The 26,957-nt window shown below is 36.5% G+C and overlaps 1 protein-coding gene across 2 annotated transcripts in view; it reads left to right on the top strand.

Moving 5' to 3' along the window:
* The window catches only part of Glra2 (glycine receptor alpha 2), a 183,731-nt gene that overhangs the window by 12,820 nt on the left and 143,954 nt on the right, over positions 1 to 26,957 (top strand). Inside the window, exon 3 of one of the 2 annotated variants that reach the window (XM_038316725.1) lies at positions 20,485 to 20,552. In XM_038316725.1, the coding sequence (XP_038172653.1) occupies positions 20,485 to 20,552 (68 nt within the window). Of the gene's footprint in view, positions 1 to 20,325; positions 20,394 to 20,484; positions 20,553 to 26,957 lie in introns of both variants that reach the window. The other variant, XM_038316724.1, reaches the window with a different exon arrangement.

Here is a 26,957-nt window from a genome sequence, read left to right as displayed (position 1 = left end):
AATGTTGCTCTAAAAGTTGAAGTCACAGCTTACTATTGCCAAGGTTGCTATGGTATGCAGTATTTTCCCCTCAGAAATATCCCTATTCTTTTCCTTGAAACCAATAGCCACTCTGTGATTGGTCCCACACACATATTGGATCAGATTCTTAGCAAACTAATCTCATTCTATTAGCAGACATATTTTCTATAGCTTTTGAAAAATAGGAAGAATTCTTTAGAGTCTGGGATACCTAATTCTTTTCTTTCCCCCAGCCTCTATATTTCCAAGATTAGGGTTTATTTCTCATGCACATCTGCCCCATATTCACAATTCCACTCATTTTTCTCAATAATTATTACCATTTAAAATGCAGCAAGTGAGCTCCTGTTCCATACTTCTGAATGACAACTGAATTTATAACTTATACAGGGTAACTTATGCAGGGCTTCCAGAAAACTGTATGAATATGACACGGGTAAAATACCCTGGAGCCTATTAAATACAAAGTTCCTAAACAGGAAACATATTTGCCCAACAGAAAAAATTCCTAAACTTTTCAGCTGTATTTTGTCAATATCACAAATACACATATGATTTGTTTCCTCTGTCCTTTTGAAACTGCAATTACAAAGGCCTTCCAGGCAAAGAGTATTATACACTACCCCTATCCTTATATTGGATTAATTGAAGAGATACCAATGGATAGTTAAAAGCACTGTAGCTTGGGCTAAGAAATCTTTGTGGATTTCGATGGAAGTAGATAGGTATGTTGAGGCTCCCATTAATTGAATTGTTTCTTTACTGTGGGGCCTTCCTTCTTTCCCCAAAGGTTCAAATATATAGTAATTAGTTAGGAATTTGAAGCCTTGTGCTAACAATATGTGCCAAAATAAACAGTGCATGCATAAAGTCTCAAGTGAGTAGGTATGCTGTCACTGTCCAACTTTTCATATAAATGCCAGAGTAAATTATCTGCTTCAGTGATAAGGCAAAGGACTTGAGGGTATTAACTAAAAGTGTCCATCAGTGATGTTATGCAATATGCCATATAAATTGTAGAATGACACCTTTGTAAAGAATTATTGACTCCTGAGGGGGGATGAGGCAGGTGCAAGATGACATAGAAATATAGAATGGATAATAAATAGCTCCTACAGGAAAGCTAAGACCAGAAATAGCTCTTGTACTCTTTTTAGAAAATCCATAGTGCAGCTGCTCCGGAGGGCCTGATTGGCTGTATCTTTATCTGAAAGCACACAGAAAGGAAACAGAACTGTCAGCCAGCAGTGTGTAGAGTTTCAAAATCTTAGTCTCCTTCATGTTCTTAGACCTCTCATGACTCTTGACATTCTTCTAGGACTTATGCCCACTTCCACACCAATTCCATATACCTGCACATTGGTTTATAATGGTCTTCATGGTTAGGTTTGTGATTTTTATCTGCCTGAGGCTTGTTTTCCCTAAAGTAAAGATTGTGTACAAATGATTTACTATGAATTAGCACCCAAGAACAATGGATATGAGAGTGGAAAAAAATGGACGAGAATAAAAACTAGGAAACTACATCATCTCAGATAAGGTCCAATAGACCATAGCCTCTCCTAGACCCTTTACCAGAAATTGATTGCCTCTGCTGGACCTTTTAAGAGAAATCCACAGCCTTTGTTAGACCCTTTAAGAGAAATCTAGAATGGGAGATACATTCCATAGCTGTTCTGGTTGGAAACAGATCCAAACATTCTCATTTCCTTCTGTGTCAGCTATTGATTAAAGGCTATTCTCAAGTTGCACATAAATGCATACATGGAATATTTCACATAATCCATTTCTTCCCATGGGATCCTAATAAGTTCTAAAATCCCCAATCTCTTCTTGCCTCCAGTACAACATTTGCGCTCTCTCTCTCTCTCTCTCTCTCTCTCTCTCTCTCTCTCTCTCTCTCTCTCTCTCTCATAAACTAACTCTGGAATAATAGGAAGGGTGGGATTGTACATATTTCATTCTCCATGCTACCTCCAGCACTGGCAGTCAGTGAGTGTAGAAGGAGCAGCGGGCTGCATTCCCATCTGGCTCCTGCATAGCTAGCTTAGCTCTGGAAATAACAACACTCAAACTGTATTCATTTAAACATTGTCTGGCCCATTAGTTTCAGCCTCTTATTGGCTAATTCTCATATCTTGCTTTAATCCATATTGGTAATCTGTGTAGCACCACGAAGTGGTGTCTTACCGGGAAGGATCGGTAGCCTGCATCCATCTTGGAGAGGAGAGCTATGGCGTCTGCCTGAGGTGTCTGCCTGACTCTGCCTTCTTTCTCCCACAATTCTGTTCCGTCTACTCCGCCTACCTAATTTTCTGTCCTATTAAAGGGCCAAGGCAGTTTCTTTATTAACCAATGAAAGTAACACATAGACAGATGACTCTCCTCCATCAAGTGAGCATTCAATAAGCATTCTCTAAATAAATAAATAGGTAGATAATACTAATATTTAATCCCAAATTCTGGACTGATCAAACTTGAATATGAGCAACTCAACTAAAATATTCAATCCACCAATATTTGTTTCATTTAAAATTCATGAAGTCTACTCCTATGCATTATCTCTTCTAGCTCTTTACTGCATTTTCTTGGATAAAAAACAGCCAGAAATTTTGTTGAATTCTTGTTTAGAAGATGGAAGAAGTTATTTTTATGACACATAAGCTGGCATCATTTTCTCAGATTTTTAAAGTTTAAGATGGAGAGGGATGTGTGTCATTAAAAACGATGACAGGGCCACTTAGTCTTTATCTACAGTACTTTATTGAATGTATTTTTAAAGCAGCTGTTCACCTTTCTATTAGAGGTTTAATTGAATTTGTCTTTGTAAGCCCAGGTTTCTGTGTCTTTTGAAGAACTAAAGAAATGGTTATGCTAAGTGTGTTCTTGTATCTGTGGACAATTATTAAATATATGCCACACATTTGGCATTATAGCCTGAACCCTTACTATCCCCACTGTTTTAAATATAGCACATTTGGGGGCAAACAGGTTTTATTTCCCATATACATTGCTTAAGAAGCATTTACTGCATGGATATGGTATCTTACTTAACTAAGCTTAATTTACTCACTCTGGCAACTTCTTTCCTAAGCACCCCCAGAATTTAGTAAATAAATACAATGGTACCTGAATAATAGTTACTTAACATTTTATATGCCTGTATTGCCAGGAAGTTCTGCTGAAGTGAGCCTACGTATTGGTAATTGTCCTTACCTCCTTCCTGTCAGTGAGCTTATAAGGCTGAACACAGAAAGGGGAGATTAAAAAACACACAAGAGAGAGGACAACTGCTGGAAAGGGAGTGTCAAAGGAACAGGATGACTCAGTCTTATAGAGTAGATCGAATCCTTCTTATACTGGAGGGAAAAGATTTCTTTACTCTGGTAATAGTTGGGAGTAAAAGGGAAAGTATTCAGTGGAAGTTCATGTCCAATGGCTTCTCTATCTTTGGTGAAGCTGTAGTCTGCCATTTGACACAGCGACATCGCTTAATAGCTTAAATGTCTTCTTGGTGCAGTCATTGTAGTCAACAAAGAGTATGAGACTGTTAATGTGTTGATACTTGTCTGCCTTTTTTCGGGGTGTGCTTATAAGTTTAGAAACACCATAACCTGTGTTTGTACTAAAGTTACTCTCAGGTTGTCTTATTGATCAGGAACATAATTTGTGTATTTTATGTGTTAAATGTGATGACCAAGGAGATGAAGCCTAAAGTGTTATGTACAATTCTCAAATAAAAGAGGAAGAGGTATGAAGGGACTCAGGATCAAAGCTATTAACTGGATTCTTTGCCCTTCATCATTGCACTCCTCCATATATTTTACATCATTTTCATTGAAGAGTCTGATATATTTAATAGGAACATCTTCAGCTTATAACAATTGAATTTTCCTATGCATTAAACCTCTACTGTATTGCATATTAATTCATTTTGTTCTCCCAACAACAATAGTAAAATGCCTGCATGTTATAATTATTTATACAGATCAGGAAAGAGAATGAACATTATATTATATTATTTTACAATTGCTGTGACAACATGCCTCACAAAAATGTCTTAAGGAAGGAACTATTTAATTTGGCTTGTGGAGTGGTGGAGGCAATATGACCATTATGGCAGCTCTGAGGTTTTAATGAGAAGTATCTTGGGTGTAAAAAGCACATATCATTCTATTGTCTCTCTGTTGTGGTTCTTGTCTCAACATATAAGCTCTCATCTACTGCTCCAGCATCATTCCTGCCGGCCTGCCGTCATGCCCTGTGCCCTGATGTCATAGACTTACCCTCTGAAACTATAAACTTCTCCACTAAACTCTTTCTTCTATAAGTTGTCATGGCCATGGTGTCTCCTCACAGCCATAAATAAGACAGCAGGCAAGGCAGAGAAGCTGAAAGGTGACTGGTTTCATTCCTTCTATGGTCAAGGAGCAGAGAGAGATGAATATTGGCTTGCAAATTGTTTTCTAAATGCTTCTTTAGCTCAGGACCCCAGCTCACGCCGTGGTATTGCCCATGTTTAGGATTGGTTCTCCCACACCACTTAACCTGATCCAGACAATCATTTACAAGCACACAAATAGTTTTGGATCCTAGGAACGTGATCCAATCCTAGTATGTTGGCAAGAGAAATTAACCACCAGACTCCCTAAGCAAATAGGAGCACAGAAATAGCTTTGGATCCCAGGCCATCTGTTTTCCTTATTACCATTAGTGGATATGGTGCATTGTACATTGACTTCATGAGTGAGTCTTGTATCCGTTACTTAATTACACAGCCATGTTAAGGGCTTGTGAGTCTACAGGCCTGCAGAGGGCTTTGGAGTGTTTTGCCTCAGGATCTGTTTATTATTCAACATTACATCCTGAGATTTGAGCATATTATTAATCCTTTGTAAATATTTGATGAATAATTAAGTGAACAAGCAAAGCTGATTTATCTCCAAATACCCAACAGCTTTCTCCTTGGGAAGTATCGGAACTAGTTTGTATGTTGGGAGGTGCTGATGACAGGGAACAGTACATGGTTGAGGAAAGGAGTAGGAACACACAGATGCTGCTGCCTTCATGGATTATATACAAATTCTATATACAAGTACATATTACTTTTTACATATATACAGTAAAAATTCTGAGAATGCCATTTTTAATCGTTTATTACATCTTACAGAAAAAAATCATTCTTAAACATTCCAGTAAAATTCTGATGATGGCATGAAGCATGATTTACAATATGGCATTTTTAATCTCCTCCAATGGATTATCTCACAGAATAATTGACTGGGCCCTGGGAATATTTTAATCTCATATTTTTAACCATTAGGACATAGTGGGAGAGGAAGTTCTAAATTATGTCTGAAGTCCATAAATCTGTTGATTTTGTATTATCTTCCATCATTTATGACATAGGCATAAATTCCAGGCTTGCTTAGGAAACAGGGTAGAGGAAGCTCTGAGATTTTGTTGGAGTCCTGTTCTGTCAGAACTAATGAGATTGTGATTGGAAATTGACTTAGTCTTCCATTAAGCAACTATATCACTTGCTGCTTGTATACAAAGTTAAATACACCTTGTAACAAGGTACATATTGACTACAAAAATATTTGGGGGAACGACTATTGAACATTTCTAGAAACTGTAACAGATACTCTGAGTCCTTATAAAAAGGCACAACCTTCCTGAACAGACAAAGGAGCAGATGTAAAACGCTGAGCAATTTAAGCCCTTATTTATAGAATCATGCAACCACAACTACATGTGGAATTCTAGCATGGATATCAGGCATTCCAAGTGGAAATGCAGTAGGGGAAGAAGAGGGAGAAGATTAGGATTTCAGCTAATGAATGGGGTTACAGATGCCGGGCATCATGATAGCTTTTGTCATAGTTACTTTTCTATTGCAGTGATAAAATACATCAAACAAAACCAACTTGAGGAAGGAAGGAAGGAAGGAAGGAAGGAAGGAAGGAAGGAAGGAAGGAAGGAAGGAAGGAAGGAAGGAAGGAAGGAAGGAAGGAAGGGTTTAATTTGCCTCACAGTTCAAGCATTTCTTCCATCATGGTAGGGAAGTCATACCAGTGGCCTCTGGAGAGAGCTGGTCACATTGCAGTTACAGTCAAGGAGCACGTGCTCAGCTTGCTTTCTCCCTTTAAGTCAGCCTAGAATCTCAAACTAGGGAATGGTTCTAACCACACTGGGTGAGTCTTCCTACATCACTAACCAAATCAAAACTATGCCCCACACGCATGCCCTCACAGGTTACAGAGGTCTATCTCAAAGATCATTCTAGACCTCGTCAACTTACCAATTGAGGTCAACAAACTCAGCTGTGTTCTGTGGCCACTTGCATTGATTCTCTGTAAACCCAGTAAGTTCAGTTACCAATCAGTCCCTGCTTCCTAGATCCAGAAACTAATCTGAAGAATTGTGGGGACTGGCACAGTGAACAACTGGTCAACTCCAGGCAGTCTGATGATGGAGGCCCCATACGCAGCCACCATAGAGTTCTTTATGGTGGCCTAGACAAGCTACTAGTAGCAGCTGTTTGCAAGTACATGGCACACTTGACCAAAGATGAATGTTTGATGAAGTGTGTTCTAGCCCAGGCTCATCTCCAAAAAGACTTTATTGGGACATTTATTTAATTTTGGCAGAGCAGACTTCTTATCACCATCACCTGAGGGGATAGGAAATTGGCCTTTTTTTTAAAAAAAAAATAAAGAACATTCACTTCCCTACAGTGATGCATTATTGTGCCTGGTACAATATGCAAAACAGTCTTTTAAAGTCTCAACAAATCTGGTCTCCAGTATGAAAGAACCACAGATACAAACGCCATATTGTTCATTTGGCAAAATATCCAAAGTATCATGCTTTCTAATTATAGACGTCTTGAGTTCAAAGATTTTTCTGGTTATATGAGCCCACAATAGGAACACATCTAGTGAGAGAATAACTTTCTCCACTTAAAGAGTAAATACTATCTAGTGAATGAGAGGTTACTTGACTTCTTCATATTAATGGGAAAGCTCTTTTTGGTTCAGTACCACAGATCACATCATATTGTTTTGGAGATAGAAGTATATCAAATAAGACTTTAGATTCTTTATCACTTTAAACATCTCTATGCAAAATTTAGATATTTCAAATTTAACAGATAATATAAAATAAAGACAATACATATCCAGAGTTCAGTTACTGGTTACATTTGGAGATATATAGATATAGATGTATATAGATACATATATATGTGCGTAAGGAGATATATATAGTCTTCTCCCCTACATACAAAGAGCTATGTTAATCTCCTGAAAGGAATACATCCTCTCCTTTCACACCACATGTTCACTGATTCTTTTGATCTGTTCTTTTCAAATAATGTTCTTATTATCATATTAAATTTAAGTCTGATTCATGCCATCATATTACAAATTATGAGTTAACTGAATGCAGGTGTTGTATCTATTGTGGCAACCTCAGAGCCTTATAGAATACATTTTTAGTATTTCATTCATGTCTCTAATCCCTTACTACATTAATGTGCAGCTTGATGTTCGAAAGCAACTACATTCTTTGCTGTAGGGTAGTGCTTCTCAACTTTCCTAATGCTGTGACCCTTTCTTTAATACAGTTCTTCATGCTATGGTGACCCCTAACCATAAACATATTTTTATTACTACTTCATAACTAATTTTGTTACTGTTATAAAATGTAAAGTAAATATTTTTTGGAGATAGAGGTTTACCAAAGGGGATGCAACCCACAGGTTGAGGGCCACTATTCTAGGGTCTTCTCTGACCTAAGCCACATCCCTGTGTTGGACACGAAGTGAAGATGAATTTAATGACTTTAAAGAGACCTCTCACTCAGTGAGTAATGGGAATTGATGCAAAGTAGCCAAACTACTTCTTCCTTGGGAAGAAGAGTCCAGGAGTATGTCTATAATGGCTTCTATAGTTATCACAGAAAAAAATGACTTTATTTGCTATCAGAGAAAAATGAACATATCACCTCATCTTTCTTTGTCTGCCTGCCTTTTCTACTCAGTCTCACTTATTTTCTATCCAGGTTATTATTTATTATTTCATAATGAACTACTTTCACCTCAATCCGTGACTTAAGGCAAAATAATCACTCTATATAAGAGTCCAGTAAATGTGTGTTTAACTAGACCAAATTACAGGGAAGCAGGGTATAGCATGAGCTAAGACCTGGAAGTGCTATGCTTCCTAAGTGCTGGGGACCCATGAGTCAAAAGTGAGCACTTGTAAACACGGTGACTCCAAGGCAGCAGTCCGAGTTGTTAGGAGAGAAACGTACATATCAGGAATTCTGACTTCTATTTTCAGATTTCCTGCTGACACAGAAAACCTGTTTCCCAACAGTCCAGTCGTGACCTTATCACACTCAGAGACATGGTGCATGATGCCTAAAGAGAAAACAGGTCTCCATTTGTGGAAGCCACGGAGGAACAGAAGAGGGAAATCTGAGCGTAGATCCTGTTCATTGGCAGACATGGTGCTTCATGATTTCTTTTGACAGCTAAATAGGGTGTGTTGCCTAGCAGTGCAACGCTCTCGAACAGAATGTAGGTCTCCAAGCTTCCAAAGCCTGGCTCTGAGCCTCAGCCTCCCAAAGGCGGATAGACTCTGTTTGGAGATTTTACATTCAAAGGCAAATTTACAAAATCATATAAAACCATGACTCTCTTACAAATATAAAATCAAAACATATTTTAAAATTAGTTAATTCGTCAGTTAGTTTAGGAAACCAGAGAGATGGTACAGCCAATTCTAAAGAAATTCCAAAGAGCTGGAGCAAGCAAATGATAGTGAAATGCATGTGGAAAGGAAGGCAAGACCTTACCTCTCCCACGGGCATAGAGAAGTTACTCGAGCATTTACAGAACAGGGTCTGCATGTCCAAGACAAGTTTGCATTCGTGCCAGTGATGTATCTACACAGCAGTACAGTAAAAGGGAAAAGGATATGTGAGAAAGAAAATGCATAGCTCTTCATTGAAGGGCATTTTTTTTCTCAATATTTAGAATGTTAGATATAAATATATAAAATCTACTAGGGGTGGTCAGATGTTTTTTTTTTTTTTCCCACAGTTTATACTCTTTCCAATTCCAGGCCTTTTCATTAACACTGTGAGGAGAAAGGAGGGAAGTCAGAGTGCAGAGCAGAGAAAAGAACTTACTGTCAAATAAAGGGAAAGTCTGCATCTGGACAGGGGGCATTCAGGGTGGAATGACTGTAGCAAGAGAAAACCTCAAAGTTTCTGAAGAAGGTCCTTCTTGGTAGGAGAAGGGATAGGAAGAGAAGTTCTGACACTTCACGCACAAGATTTCGTTCTGTTCTCCCAGCCAATCTGAGAATTTGGTAGAGAGAAGATATTTTAACTTTTAAAACTAAGGAAACTGGAGCTCAGAGTAATTAAATAGCCTCCAAATTAAGTAGTCACACAGCGTATAGTAGAGCCGTGGCATTAAACCCAGCCTTTATGACTTTCGAATGGTATTCCAGGGTATAGTGGTGGAGAGGGAGACAGTCATGAGGTTTGCTAATCCCCACCTCAACCAAAGAAGCTCCATAGAGGCTTCAAAGGAGCACTTTTTCATGTTTCCCATCAGTGATTAGCATGCTTTGCCACAATTTCTTCATTCTGTTGAGTGCTTTGCAGAAACAACATAGAGATCTCCTGTGATCTCACAGGCTCAGATAACATTATCGATTTCAATGAATTACTTGTGGGGAGGAGGGATAGAAATTGAACTCAGGAAACTCCACATATGCCAAGCACTTACTTCACCACTAAGCTCCGTGGATTACCTTTCCAGTGAATTACCCTTTGAAGGTGAAGAGATAAATACAGCCCTTGTTTTCTCACACAAACGCTCATACTTTTTGTCAATAACATACATTATTTAGTGCTAATATGTGATCAAAACATACTGAACACTCTGGGGAGCATACCAATAAGTCAGATTCAAGCCATGACCTGTATAGACCACACTACAGAAGTATTAGAGAAATATAAGATAAAATAGAGAATAGCACAACTTGGAAAAGCACCTAGGATTTTGGAAGTGCCAAGAAAGATGATACTCACATCGAATAATAAAAAAAATAATTAAGAAAGTATCAAGATTTAAAAGAATGAGAGCATCAAACACAGAAGAAAATGTTTATTTCATATCCACGAATGATTATTATAAGCATACTTTCTTCCTTACAAATTATTAATATCAAAATTCTATTTTCAATTTGCTAAGACCTAACAAGTTGATGAACTTGCTATTCATTTTGCAAAGTACTAGAAAATTCAATTAACAAAAGAAAGTGGTGTTTAATTCTATCAGTGTAACTTCCTAAAATGAAGGGAAATGTGTTATTTGAGTTCATGTGAAATTCTCAGGTCCACTTATTTCTACACTGCTTTCAAGCGGCATTTAAAATTGCCTATTTTCAGGGCAAATGGATCTTCATTTCTTATCTTAAGTAATCCCAAGACAGTAGGAACCTTATGTTTTTTAACTCTTCTCTATCAGATGACATTTTATTATGACATAAAGAGAAATATATAGTGATTACAGCTACTAATTAAGCCTAAAGGTCCCATTTGTTTCTGAGCTCTTAAAAACAAGAAATGGACCTTGTACAACAACAAACAAAGCACTCTGAATCTCCCCAACCACTAATAGCCACTTTATGGTCACTGTGGTCTTGCAATAAACAAAAGGGAAACAGTTTACTCATAGGAGAAACATCACTTGGAAATGCTCGGTTTGGAGTATGCTTTTTCCTTGTTTCAGCTGACATTTCTAACAGAATGATTCAAGAGAGTTTCTGCAAATTGTTTTGCCTCATCATTAATGCTTGAGTTTCTCATATTTAGTTCCCCAGTTCACCACCTAATTATGAATGAGAACTAGAAGATCAAAAACCATGATATATAATGGGCACTCAGTAAACACTTGATGCTCTGAGGGACTGGAGGTGTCTAAGAATAAAGTACATCAATTTCAACAAATGTCTGCCAATTTAATTTAGAATCTAAATTTACAATGAGCAAACACAACATGTGAGGTTTATGACACTGCTTTGTTTTTTAACAGTTACCTTTATCGAAAATACTTTTTCTCACGCAATGTATTGTCATCACCCCCAATCTCCTCCCAGATCCTACTAACTTCCCCATGCACCCAGTCCTACCATTTTCCCCCTTTTCTCTCTCTTTTATTCCCTTTTTAATATTATTATTATTACAAATTTTCACCTCCTCCCCTCCTCCCATTTCCCTTCCCCTCCCCACACTCCCCTTCCCCCCCCCCTCCAGTTCAAAGAGCTGTCAGGGACAAATACGCGTGTGCACGCGCACACACACACATATCATAGAAGCACAAAATCAAAATCTATAGCACAGAAGTAAAAGACCATTAAGACAAAAATTACCCAAACAAAGCAAAAAAGGACAATTATCTGTCAAAATACATTGAGTTGATTTTGTGTTGGCCGTCCATGCTGGACATGGGGACTATCCTTAAGTGCGGTTTCCATACCCAATGAGACTCCATAGGAGAAAACGCAGTTCCCTTGTACAGCATATGCCAATTGGAGATAATTTCTCGGTTAGGAATGTGAGTTTGTGTCCACTTCCGTTTCCCAACACTTTGAGCCTGCCTAGCTTGAATCCATGCAGGCCCTTTGTGTGCTTCCACAGTCTCTGTGAGCTCATATGTGTGTCATTCCTGCTGTGTCTGGAAGACACTGTTCTCTTCGTCTCTTGGTTCTCTGTCGTCCGTTCTCTCTTGCACTTAGAATGTTTCTGCCCCTTTCCCCTCATAGTTCTCTGAACACTCGGAGGGGTTTACTAACTATTCTGTCTCTCATTTCATTAGTACATAGCACATGATCCTTGAATACATACTTCACTCATGTTACTATAATTACCTCTATTTTTATAATTTAGTGGTTCTCAACTGGGGGAGAGTTTGTCCTGGGGGAGCATATGTAAATACCATTTACATATTTCTTCTAGAAATAAGGTACTTCTGGTACCTAGTTTCTTCTAGTAGTAAGGTACTTCTGGTACCAAATACCATATTTCCTCTAGTAGTAAGGTGCTTCTGGTACCTAGTCAATTGAGACTAGGGATTATGACAAACATTCTATAATGACCAGCAAAACTCCCCACAACTAAGAATGATCTATACCCACATGTCAATGATACCAAGGTTGACACATATTATTTAAAAATAGTAAGTCAACAACAATCATTTCTAAAGCATGCTGGCAACATAGATTCTCTAGACACAACATTTATTCACAATTCTAGGAGCAAGAAAGTTGTAGAGAGTGGTAGGCTCTTGCCAAAAAGGTCTGTAAAGCTAAAAATATCTGAATTGCCAGAGAAAAGAGAAAAAATTGACAAGATTAGCAACATTTCAGAGGCTGTTAAATTATAGTACAATCTCAATTTATACTAAAATGACTTACGGGTGGGGAAGAAAGACTAGAGAGATATCCCTGTCATTAAGAAAACATTATTTTTTCAGTGGACCCAGGTTCAATTCCCAGCACCTATAAGGTTGCCCACAACCATTCATAACTTCAGTTCCAAGGTATCCAATGACCTCTTCTGTCCTCTGAGGGTACCTGGCATGTGTGTGATGCACAGATATATATATATATATATATATATATATATATATATATATATATATATATATATATGAAAAACACTCATATACATAAAAATAAAAAATAAAAGTAATGATTTGAGTGGTATACTTCCTCAATAAATAAAGGAGTAGTAACAGTGAGATTAGTATAATGATCATTTCTATTATCAACAGCAGCAACTATTTATTGAACAAATATGTACTCACTACACAATACTACTAAATCTCACAATTCCTATCACTAATCCTATGATCAAGAAGAGTTAGCAAATCAGAAAGTTTCTGTCATCTATTTAATCAACAGCTGGTAATAATCAGAACTCGCACTGAAGACAAGACAAATGTATAACCACCATACTTCAAATCTACTTTTGATTAAAATGATTCAAAGTCTGCCTTTAAGACAGAATCAGTTTATACTTGATGCTCTCTTGCATTATTAATACACTTTCCTTCTTTAGAGAGCTCATCTTTAAGTCAGGCATGGTGTTTCATGCTTGTAACTGAAAGGCAGAGACAGAAGGTTGCTTGGTTTGGGGGCTACCTTGGGCTATATATCAAGGCTACGTAGAAGGACTCACAACAAAAATAACAAAAAGCAGCCACCCAACATGAAATGGTGTACTCCATCCTATTCTTCTTCTTCAAAACATGGAGAAATCCATAGGGTTCAATGATAGCAATTTTTATTAGATTTAAAAAAAAAACAATCCAAATTCCCACTCTCTTCCCTCCTCCCATTCCCTCCACACATCCTCTCACTCCACCCCCTTTAATCCTCAGAGAGAATAGGGCGCCTTGCCCTGTGGAAGGTCCAAGCCCCCCCCACTACATCTAGGCTGAGAAAGGTATACATCCAAAGAGAATAGGATCCCAAAAATCCAGCACATGCAGCAGAGAGAAATCCCAGTGCCACCTCCAGTGGCCCCTCAGTCTGCCCCAGCCATACAACTATCAACCACATTCAGAGGGACTAGCTTGGTCCTATGCTTGTACCTCCCCAGTCCCACTGGAGTTGGTGAGCTCCCAGTAATTTTCCAAAATTTTCAAATTCTCTGAGATCCGTCAAAGTCATGTGCCTCTTCGTCAATAGCTTTGTATAGAATCAATTGATAACTGGTAGCCATCTGTGAGAAAAACATACATGCTCATATGAGTTAATTTGTTACAATGCATAGAAATTTCCTCATTTCTATTAATATAGCTAATCTGAAACTAATGTTTATGAATTAATAAGGCTATTCTTTACCTCTGAAAAATTTGTCCTTCATGAAAGTATAGAAAGAATAGCCAATGGTATATCATTAATTCAAGGTGAATTATAATAATTATTATAATTGCTTAGATTATTTCTAAAGTATGATAATGACATTTTCAATTTTACTTTTTTTCAAATTATATGCTTTAAATATCTCATCACTAAGTGATTTCCACTATGACAAGACATTCCCCCTTGCAGTCCAGCTATTTTCCAAGACCCTTTTTTCACAAGCATCAACACACCATGTAACATTAAAAAATCATAATAAGTAGTGCTTATTTGTGTCCAGATATTAAAGTTCTAACTCTTATATCTACATATTTTTAAATCATCTGTGGATTAGTTTTTTTAATCTCTTGAGCTAACAGCAATGATTAGTCTGTTAGACGAAAATATCTTATTCCACAGGAAATTTAGCTTCTATATACAGCATTTAATTTTCCATTTCCGTGCAAAGGACTCATACCAAAGCAATTGTGATACTTGAAGACATGTTAAATTATTTGCAAGAAATAAAATGAAAAATGAAAATGTCATACTTGTCTATTTGTGACAAAAAAGGAAAAACATGACATTTTCATCTTGGAATTCAAAGGCTGTTCTTTTCTTGCAAGTAATCTTTCAACAAAAATTGATGTTGGAAAATATCTGGGACAAAACTAAACATTAGTGACTAATTGTCTTGATGTCTTGCAAGGTCCTTTCTTGATGCTTACTTTTAAATAAAATATAGCATAGATATTTTAAAGTTACATAATGTTTCTTGTTAGCTTAGAAAGCTCTGATGAAGATAAATATACTTTATATTACACATATAATTTTATATAAATAAGACTATTTGAAGTTGACTATGAATAATACAGGAATATTTGAAGAGAACATGATGTATGTTCACAAAATGGTCATTTCACCAAGAAGACAGAACAATTCCAAATATATGCAATTCTATATCTGATTATTAATTTTTCAACAAATATTCCTTAATTTTCCATTCACTCTTATTCATGTGCATGTGTGTATATGTGATGTGCATGTGATCACAGTGATCACAGAGGATGGAAATTTACAGCTACTTGTAACTTCTAGAGCTGAAGTTACAGGTAGCTGACCTGAACCCATGCCCTCTGCAAGAACATCAAGGGCTCTTAACTGAGTAGCCATTTCTCTAGTCCCTCTACAAATTTTCTTAATCATAGCATTTACCATCACTAAACTGATTCTTTTCAAAACCCTCTTTGAAACAATACTAATACTAATCTCAACTCCAAAAGTAAACAAAATAGAATGATTAAATACAGGTTTTTAGTTCATAGTCTATATATTGATTGTCTCATTACCTCTATTGTTAGCATTATTTTATATCTAAAAACACACAGGCCTGTTGAACTTTTTAATAGCATACACAAGAATTCCAACCTAGATGAAACATATACCAATAGGCTTGATAGAAGAAACAAATATTTCTATATAATATCTCAATGCACCATTTTCAGTATAGAAAATAGTATCCACAGAGAGATCAGTAAGGAAATAGAGGACATGAAAAAAATTTTAAACCAACTCGATATAATGGACATACACAAAGCATTCTACTAACAGCTATACTTTTCTTTTTTTTTTTTCCTTTTTTTTTTTTCGAGACAGGGTTTCTCTGTGGCTTTGGAGCCTGTCCTGGAACTAGCTCTTGTAGACCAGGCTGGTCTCGAACTCACAGAGATCCGCCTGCCTCTGCCTCCCGAGTGCTGGGATTAAAGGCGTGCGCCACCACCGCCCGGCTTTTCTTTTTTTCTTAGGTTTTTTGAGACAGGGTTTCTCTGTAGCTTTAGAGCCTGTCCTGGAACTGGATATTGTAGACCAGGCTGGCCTCAAACTCACAGAGATCCGCCTGTCTCTGCTCCCAAGTACTACGATTAAAGGCATGTGCCACTGCCGCCCGGTTTTTCTCAATTACACCTTAATGCTATGATTAAGAATATTTTTTCAGAGATGTAAAGTAAGTTTCAATAAATTGTTGATGTTTGAAATCATTAAAAGTATCTTTTCCAACCAAGGTTGGTGGGAACACCAAGGATCAGTAATAAACAGAAAACTGCAAATTTCACAAGGTTTTAGAAATAAACACATTCTTAAACAACCCATGAATCTAAATAAAAAAAGAGATGAACCAAAAAAACCCATAATATAACAAATTACATAGTACAAGAAAGTCAGAGTTTAGAGAACAAACTATAATGTAAATGTCCATATTAAAAATAAAAAAATCTCAAATTAAATAAGCTATATTTATATTTCAATGATTAGAAAAAGAAGGAAAAACTAAATCCAAACCCTTAAAAGGAATTTAAATATTAGAGTAGAGTACAAAAAGCATAGAATAGAAAAATGTTTGAAGGATAACAAAACCAAAATTTGGTCTTTCATAATTCAACAGAAGCAAAAAAGCAGCAAATATCTAGCTAGGCTGAGAAAGGAAAGAAATTGAGATAATTCAAATAAAGAATATCAGAATAAAATAGAATCATTGTTGGTTTTGTAGAAAGAGAAGGTATTTTAAAGATTAGAAACAATTTATATAGATATGTGAAATTTAAAAATACCTAGAATACACTAATTACCTAATAGACTCAGGATTGACTAGAAAGTCCCAACAGACATACAATTAAAAAGATTGAAACACTAATCAAAACTCTCTCAACAAAGGAAACTTCAGAACCAAGTGGCTTGTCTTTTGAGTTCTATTAAATATTTAGAGAGTTGACATCAAATCTTTTTCAGTTCTTCCAAAGAATAGAAAATGAATGACCCAACATAAAAACTCAAAGTAATATGTATTAATGGACTGAGGGAAAAAAGTCTCATGATAATTTCAGCTGATGCAGAAAAGGCATTTGTAGAATTCAAAATCATTTATGGATTAAAAATCAATGAGGAAGTCCGGACAGAAGGAGACTTCGTCGACTTGGTGAAGAGCATTTATGAAAACCTACAGTTAGCAACATGATCTAAATGTAAGCTTTCCCTAAGGAAATACTGAAAGACATTATGCCATAATCAAGAAAAAGAGAATTTTCTATTTCATACCTGCTAGTCAGCATGGTGGTGGAGGTCTTATCAATAGCAACATAATGAGAAAAATAGAAATATGGTATCCAAGCTCAAAATGAAGAAACAGAATTATTTCCATTTACAAAGGATAGCATCAGATGTATAGAAAAACTTCCAAGCATCTGAATGAAAGCTACTAGAACTAATGCATTCAGCAAAATTGCAACATAAGGATCACCACACAATGCACAAAAATCGATTCAATATTCTGTAGAATTCTGTGAAAATATTTAAATAGGAAAGTAAGAAAAAAGCAGGGGAGTGTGTAACTCACTCAGTTGGTAACATGCTGGTCTTGCTAGTATAAGGACTTAAATTCTGGGTCCCAGACCTAGTGTAAAGTCATGTACAGTTGCATGCATAGTTAAAATCCCTGGTATGCATGAACATGGAATTTCAGCAATACTGAGATGGGAGACAGAGATGGGTGAACTCCTGGTAGCTTTTTGGCCATTTAGTCTAGCCTTATCTGGTAAAAATTCAGGCCAAGGAAAGAACCCAAATCCAATAATAAGAGAAAATTGTGTAAGGAATGACACCTAAGGCTAGTCTCTGGCCTATACACTTGAATGCTTTCACCTGTATACACATTTACACCCTACCCACAAAGGTTCATTTTCAGTAAAATTCATACGTATATGTTAAATCAAGATGGATGTTTGTACACAGGAAAATACAAAACATTAATGATATAAATTAATGAATGCCTAAATAAATGGAATGGTATCTCATGTACACGAGTAGGCAAATTTAATATTCCAACAGAGCCTATTTACGGAGTAAAGGCAGATTGCTGAATCTCACAGGAAAAAGAGAAAAGAGTAAAGGAGGAGTGCAAGTGAGATAAAAGGAGGGAGTTAAGAAGAGACAATGAGGACTGGCAAGGCGGCTCAGCTGTTAAAAGGCTAGGTGTTACCCACATGTAGGGTTGGTCTTCGCACAACAATTAATGTAGTCAAAAAAAAAAAATCCGTCACAGACATGCTGACAGGTCCACCTGATGGAGACAGGCTTTCACTGTGGCCCTCTTCGCAGGTGATTCTAGGTTGGGTCAACCTAGAATTGTGTCAACCTAGGTTAATGCTCACCATCACAGGGAACTGCTTTTACGGCTCAGCTTTTCTCATCTGTAAAGTGCAAGGCAGAGTATTACCTCCCCACTGAGGGATGACATACGAAGCTCACAGACACACAGCAAGATTTTAATGTGTCAGGTTTTACCACATGTCTGTGTTAATCCCTTACCTTTACAATAGCTCACTGTCCCCAGGTTTTTCTTTCCAAGTTTTTGTGTGTAAATATGAATGTAACTTCAAACAAAATGCCCAGGACTGAAAATGTCGGATACTAAGGAGCAAGAAAATCTCTTATGGGGATTAAGGCAAACAATGTGTTTGTACATGTTTACGTATGTAGCTACACATGCATGCGTTTGTATGTATCTTAAGGACAGAGGACAACCTCGGTGTTGTTCTTTACGTCCGCTATTGTTGAGACAGGGTGTCTCAGTGACATGCAATTCCCAAAGTAGGTTAGCGTTGTTTGGTCAGGGATTCCCAAGGTTTTGCTTATCTTCAATTCCTTCATGCCAGGGTTACAAGCATGAGCCAATGCACCTGGCTTTTGGAAAACGCGCTTTCCGGGGTTTGAACTGGAGTCCTTGGACACACACAGGAAAGTACTTTACCTATTAAGTTGTGTCAGCAGGCTTCCAAACTTGACGATGTTAATGTGCTGGGTGGAGTGGGGGTATGGGTGGAAGGGAGGGGAGGGAAGGGGGAGGAGAAGGGGAGATGGAAATCTTGAATAAAAAAATGAGAAAAAAATTATTTTAGGTTGCAAAAACACATCCACACTGTCAGTTAGTAGGAAGAAAACAAATGATCGTATGGTTCAACTTTCTGAAGGTTTCTATGACATTTGGGGAGACCAGACAAAGAGGTAATTTATTACACTTTCATAACCAAGGTTTGAAATTTTAAGTTCCTGTTTAAAATGTTATAATAGTGTAAAGTGAGTTTGAAGCACATTTTGTAATGGCTTTACGCCTTTTACGCTCCTGTTCTCTCATTTGCTTTCTATTTTGCTTCATAAAACTTCATAAAAATGTACTCAATAAGCTGATCTAAACGTAAGTATTTCTTTGTGGTGAGAGGAGAAAAATTATGGTGGGGGGGGGGGGGAAAGCAAACACATACAAATTCTCATGTCATGCCCCTCATTGTCTATTTCTTCCTAGCAGAAAATAGATCTGTGATAGAATTGTATGGCTAAGAAAAAGAAAGACTAATTTTTTTCCTACGAGCTTTTGAAGAAGGCTTCATGCCAAACTCCTCTTCATTCAGAGCTTACAGGCTGATTAGGTACAGAGCCAACTAGGGTGTCGCTCGGACTCAACTCATAAAATTTGTCAAGTAAAGAGGGATGCATTTCTGCAGGAAAAAAAGCAATGTGTGGATAGATGGATTGCAACAGGATTTTTCTATCTCATTAAGTATTCAAAGAAATGCCCACAGAGGCAATAAGCATATTCCCCCAGAAAAACATAAAGGAAGGAACCATCAGACAGTAACTTACCTGTTGACAAAAGGCAAGAAGAAAAGATGGTTAGTGGGAGTCTAGTCTCACCCCTCTGAAGATAAGGGTAGACAATGTGGAAATCAATCGCTTAACACCAGATCTACCCTGGCAAGAATACAGATATTCAATGACATTTCTGCATGTGTTTATGTCTTAATGTAAGTTCCTTTTGTTTGTTTTGTATTTCTGTACACTTTTTTTTTCACATCAGAGGGTATATAGAAGAAAGGGGGTAAATTCGGAGGCATTATAAGAATCAAAGTAACACATTGATTAAGACATGATCCAGGTCCACCTGGACCCCTAAATTCAGCCCTGTGTTGATGCAGGTTATTTCATTACCATTGGCAATATCGAAAACATTGATGATCTAAAGAGTGAAGAAAAGTAGTCAACCAGATGACTATTGTCACATAAAGTCATGCTGATAATGTCAACCAAATAATTTTAACGTATATTTTCCAAATTCAAAACTCTTTGGAGGTAAGTTGCCGCCTCTTAATTGTCATTATTCAAAGCACCAGTGGGAAGTTATGATGCACTTCTGAGTAATTTTTTTTTGCTTTACAGTCTCATCATCAATTTCATTTTATTTACATCTTTAACCACAGATGTTGATGGAGCTGTAATATTGCCTCAATGTCTATTGCAATATTTTTATTGCATTCCGCAGGTCCTCCAGTAAACGTTACTTGCAATATTTTTATCAACAGTTTTGGATCAGTCACGGAAACCACCATGGTAAGTGCTACAGCGCCACTGGCAAGAGAAAAACGTGACTCAGTTATGCTATGAACACAACCTGTCAAATTTTCTATTGTTCAACTTACAGGGCCTCCTGTAAATGTTACCTGCAACATATTTATCAACAGCTTTGGGTCAATAGCAGAAACTACAATGGTGAGTGGGACTGAGCATTGAAGCCATCGTGTGAAGGACTGGGATATGGGATCACAGCACTGTTGCATATGTATGTGACATTTACTGAGTGCCAATTTCTAACATCACTACCCTCTAAAAACAGACATTTATAACCTTCATTTCAGAAAGCCGTTTGTCAAGGAGCTACAACATAAAACTCAATGATATTTTACCCATTACCCCAGAGTAATTTTGTAAACATATAATTTTTGTTGAGTTGGTCTAATGAGTAGCAATAAACATAATGTGTATTTAACAGTACTAAAATATGTACATTTCCAAAGTTTCATGAGTATGAATTTTAAAGTTTGACACATGCTTGGTATTTCCAGTCTTTTACTTTTCCTGAAAGCTGGGATATCATCAAGCTTGTTTGTTGCACACTTATGATATCACATAAGAGCATGCATATACATTCCCATGTTTACATATGCACACGTAATTTTGTTAGCAGTAGAAAGTAGTATTAAGATCACAGCAATTACAAAAGCATGAGCACCTTTGAAAAAAATAAGCACATTAAGATACTCATAAAAATATGTGATCCAAGCATAATTCTCACAGAAATTGTTTCAGACACTATATAGTGTGCTACAATGGCATGTTGCCAGTGACTCATACCACTAGATCATTAACTAAACCCCACATAGCTCTAGGTTAGAGTCTGGAGATTACATATGGGGTAAGGAATTTCCCGGTATCCACATGGTTTCTTTAAAGCTCTTAGTCAGTTGCTTGCTTTTAATTTAAATGGTTATTCAATCATATAGGCATTTTATTGAATGAGACCAAAGTGGAATAGTAGTTGAATTTGATCAAATATTCTAATAGCTGAGTCCTACAAAACTCAAGAGGTAAAAAAATAAATGAACATACGATGCCATTGAGAAGTAAAACCAAATGTGGATTTTCTCTTTTCGGCTTCTAAGATCAAGTTTAATGAACTCCTGCAGTCCGAGGTGTTTTTGATACTAGGAAGAAACAATTTACCTTTATTAGTCATTTTTATTGGCAAAACGTTAAATATAATGTGTATCTAGTACCCATTTAAACATTACTCCAAAACAGCATTCCAGATGTAAGATTCTAGCAAGATATGTAGTGCATTAAGAATTTTACCTAGATAAGATAGTTTTGATACAGCTATAAATGACTCATAAGAAACACGAAGCACGGAAATAGCAACCCAACGCTGGACTTGACACTCAGTTTCTGTCTCTTCTATTGCTTTTATCTTTAAAAGAGGGACAACGTTTCCAGTAGCCCACTGTCACCAGCTTTACACGATGGCATTCAATGACCATATTTGCACGACCTAATGCTGATTGCATTAATTAGACTCCTAAGTTGCCTTGATTAAATCTCCCCATTGCATTTTACTCTCAGTCAAAGATGTAAATATGCACCTTTTCAGTGTTCATTAATACAAGAAGCTAAACATTTAAAGGGATGAAAATGGAAGCTATGGAGACCCAATTTTCCTCGGTCTTTAAAACTTACAGGGTTGTTTAGCAAACTGGCTGCTTCGGTGCTTCTTGCCCACGTAGTAAGTGTCCTTTGTCATGTTTCCTATGAAAAGCGGGAACTGGTGCTCCAAGGTAATGTCAAAAGCCTGCTAGCTGCTGTGTAAGATAGATCAAATTGCATGTTACAAGAGTGTTGCATAGTGTGCTTCGTTTATTTCACTTATTGGATTTGGATGTAATGATAGGCTCCCTTTGGTTTTGAAACTACCTAGGTATTGTTTTCTCGTGGCTTTGATGTGAAACTCAAACAGAAGTTCTTACAAAATGTTTATCCTGTTAATGTCCAAGAAGAAATTATCATGTTACCTAGGGTAAGAATTGGCAAATGCTTCCTGCAAAGAAGCATACCTACGACCACGGGAGCCAGGTGATCTCTCGGATGCCTTCTCAACTCTGCCCTTTGGTGGAGGGCAGATACTACTACTAGTATTGGCCAAATAGATGTCATCACATCCAATCAAACTTCACTTGCAAAACCAGACTGGGTCAAATTAGTATTTAAATTGATATTTCATTTTTTTAAATAATGGTGTGACAATTGCTCTATTGTAAAAGAGAGTTCTCGCTTCCAAGATGCCTGAAGCTTTGCCTGGGTGTCTACTTGATGCAACCTGTCTTAATTGGGTCAGGCTGCAAAGGAGCACAAACTGGACAGCTTACAAACTATAGAAATTCTTTCTCTCGTATTGGAGGCTGGAAGGGCAAGAGTAAGGCCAGCACACTCAAGTATTGACCAGGGATCTAGTAAAGACACAGATGGCTGACTTGTATCTTCTCCTTCTAGAAAGTTCTCTTAACATCTTAAATGCATTGTCTCTCAATAATATCATGTTGGGGGTTAGAATTTTAAAAACAAGTTTTGAGAGGTTATAAATATTTAGCCTATTACATACTTGCACACACTTCCTTTATCAAAACTCGAAGATTCTACAATCTGATACTTACTCCAAATTTGACTCACAAAATTTGGTTAACCATGAAATGGAGCATCAACTAAAATTATAGCTGAAGTCAAAAAAATTATGCATATTAATAAAATACTAGAGGCCATGAATTAGCACTGTTTTCTTGGCATAATAGTTTTGCTTTCTCTGAATTTTTTTCCAAGAATGCTTCTAAACTGAGTTTCTGAATATGTTTATTATATTCTCTTGCTTTCCATATCATTCTCTTACAGTGACTGAAGTAGCATTATTGAAAGACTTAGTTTTGGTTGATCATTTCTAAAGAAGGGGTAATGATTATCTGTTTTAAGAACTCAAATTTCTTTTGATACTATACAATTAAACACTCCATGATTACTGAAATCACACTAATTTATTGTTAATGCTGCCTGTTAACAAAGTAATGACTTACAGATTCAATACAAATGTTCCCTTCTTTGATACAAGTATTGGAGATGTGTGTTCATAGGACACCATATTGTTGTTTTTTAAGGAACAGTTTTATGGGTCATCACTATGATGTAAGTTATTAAATTCAATATTATACATATTTGTTCACTAAGAATTTATTGGTATTTGACCCTTGTAGTATGATTATTCAGAAGATATAATCTTGTATTGTTTTAAATATTTAAGAGACTTGGAAGGAATATATACTGAGACAGGTTATATTATATAGTTTTGATATGTTAGTTTTTCCTTCCTTCTTTCTTTCTCCTTTTCTTTCGTTGCTGATAACAATTAAATTTACAGGATAAGGAATACATTTACCACCCCCTCTTTATTAATTTTGAGGCAGAAATAGAAAATATTGGCAACATAAGTAACAGTCAAGGGTATTTCATACCAGCGGTGTGCCACTCTCCCAAAGACTGGAACATCAGAAAATGGGGGTGAGAAGCTTTATTCCCAGTTTTAAGTGGCTGTCTGGAGAGAAGGTAGTGGATTCTGTACAATCTGGGCCTTATAAGTGCTATTATACTACTCATGCCTCAGCAGTCGCTTTTAAGTGTTCACACATTTAACAGATATGAGGGATAGCTAAATGTATATAAATGTATTTGCCAGTTACTGCTGCACTTCAAGGAGTTACTTTGCCACTGATCTGAAATTGCATTGCTCAGGAACTTAGAGAAGAACGTAGACCAAAGCTGACATGATGACTTATTGTGTTATAACCATTGAAAGAGCATGAAAGTTTCCTTTCATGGAATGGTTGAATGAGTGTATCACAAGAAGATGCTAACTGACAAGAGACAGCGTATTATTATGTCAATTATTTCTGACATCTTAAAGAATAATCAATACATTTCCATAAATCTTATATTCTGTTAAGCTGATGCAGAAGATGAACTTGCTCCCTAAATTATCAGTGAAATATTAAAGCCCACATTCATCATAATCAACTGCCTACCACCATAATTTAAAATACAAGTTCTCCCATTAAAACTAAAACAGTTTTGAGATTATGGAAAATATTTTTAGAGTGTTGACAGGTTTAAAAACCGAAGTGTGACATAAAAATTATGGACAAATAAATATACCTTCAATATATTTATAATTATATTAAAACATGCAAATATAAGCAATAAGACATAATGATAATGTTTGATATGAGTATTTATGAGATAAAGTGATCATCTTTATGTACAAATGCAGAGCTATGTATAATAGTGCAAAATAATTCAGCTTAAGGAAGCAATGTTTATGAAGTAGGCATAGCTTTACAAGGTGTCAGAAAAGAAACTTGAAAAATACTAAATTTGACATAAAGGATTATTGTGGAATGTAGGTACTCATATTACCAGTATTAAGGTTGTAATAAAGATTATGCAGTTTATACATGGACTTTGTTTTTAACGTGAAATACATGCATATATAATATAAATGTTTCTATTACCTTAGCCAATGCTCAGAGAGTCAATAATATAGAAACAAATTATAGCACAAAGAAATATGCCATTTATTTCGAGTAGAATCTGTCCTTAGAGAGTGCAACGTAAAAGAGAATATAGTCTTTATTTAAACATGTTTCTCAGTATTTACTTTCCCTTTAATATTTTATTGAGCCTGGAAGCAGCAGAAAGTCAAAGAAAGACTACAAAATCATATAACTACTCTATTATTATTTGTGTTATTATTAGATCATAAATTTATTTCCAAAAAAACCAGAAATGATACATTGACAATTTACATGTTCTTAATGTTTATTATATATTGAAAACTATAAAGAACTACAAGAATTGCACAGGCATGGCTGCAAAACATTTTCTTTGGCTGTCTACTTCCTCTATATTCTTGGGGTTCCCTGTCTGTTCTTAAATACTTTTAAGGGTTGTTATTTATTTTAAAATGGTATATCTCATAACAAACCTAATCATGGATAAATATTAATAACTAAACATTCAAAGTAATAGATACTCATAAACCAAAACTCTGGTATATAACTGTTGGATATAAATATATTTCCCCTTCTACTTAGCATTATTTATAAATAGTGTAAATAATTAATTTTAAATGATCCTTATACATTTAAAAATTGAAGTGAGATATAATTGTCTCATTCTTTTGAAAATTCTTACATTACAAAGAAGTTTATTTCACAATTTTCTTGCTATAAAATTCAAAATAGAAAACCAGGAAACACTGGAGAACACCTATGGGAATTTTTTTTATGAAAATCTATGTTGCGATATTTTTCTTAAATGTCATCACTTTTATATACTGAGTCACTAATTTAATATTCTCTAGGGTAGGTCAATAGGCAAGTTTAACTCATTCTCAGGGGCACAGGAGGATCACAAGGGAGTTATGTTTGTGATTTTGTTGTCCACTGATTTCTAGCTAGGTTCTAATGGTCTTTTGCACTCCAAAATCCTTTCTGGTGAAGAGACTGCTGTTCTCCCAATAGTCTGATATTTAACCCTTTCACTTTTGTTATGTTCAGCTGCTCCCACTTCCTGGACTTAGAGGATCTCTAGATAAGGCTAGAGGAGGAGAGCCTCTTCTTTCCTATTTCCAGCTGAAACAAGGATGGACCTCTCCTTACCCTCAAGAATTCTGTTAATAATGGATTCTCACTCTAGCAACCTAGAAGGAAATGGGCACCAGAAACTGAAGAGGCCTCATTTCCTTTCTTGGGAAATCTTTTTTTATAAAAAATTAATTATCTTTCTTCATTTTACATAACAATCCCTGTTCCCACTCCCTCTCCTCCTCCTGCTCCCTCCACTCACCCCCTATCAACACCTCAGAGAGGGTAAAGCTTCCCATGGGGTGTCAACAAAGTCTGACACAGAACTTTGAGGCAAGACCAAGCATTCCCCCTATATTTAGGCTGAGCAAGGTATCCCTCCAAAAAGAATGGGCTCCAGAAAGTCGGCCCAGTGGAAATCTTTTTTTTTTTTTTTGGTTTTTAGAGACAGGGTTTCTCTGCAGCTTTAGAACCTGTCCTGGAGCTAGCTCTTGTAGACCAGGCTGGTCTCAAACTCACAGAGATCCGTCTGCCTCTGCCTCCCGAGTGCTGGGATTAAAGGAGTGCTCCACCACCGTCAGGCCCCAGTGGAAACTTAAGGGCATCTCATATAAACCAACATGTATATGAGCATGGGGTTGTTTCATTTTTAATTTTATCTTCTTTAATTTTTACAAATCAGACTTTCTTACTCATTATTTGTAAAAAATCTCTGATGATTCAGTAACACACTTTCACAAAGAGACACCGATCTGCTAATAATCTCTTTCTGACTGCAATCCCTTGGCTTCTTTGAACAACTCTGAGAATATTGAGATCCTGTCATTCTCTTCATAACTCACCAGGACAGCCAGTTGGGGTAGATGCTGAGCTAAGCCCACAAACCACACGCACTCTGATTTGAGAATTTGCTGTGCAAAAAATCTAAATAAATGCTGCC

The sequence above is a fragment of the Arvicola amphibius genome, chromosome X (genome assembly GCF_903992535.2).
Source record: "Arvicola amphibius chromosome X, mArvAmp1.2, whole genome shotgun sequence".
NCBI classification, from domain to species: Eukaryota; Metazoa; Chordata; class Mammalia; order Rodentia; family Cricetidae; genus Arvicola; species Arvicola amphibius.
Note: the sequence above shows the minus strand (reverse complement) of the source record. Positions and strands in the feature narration are given on the sequence as shown.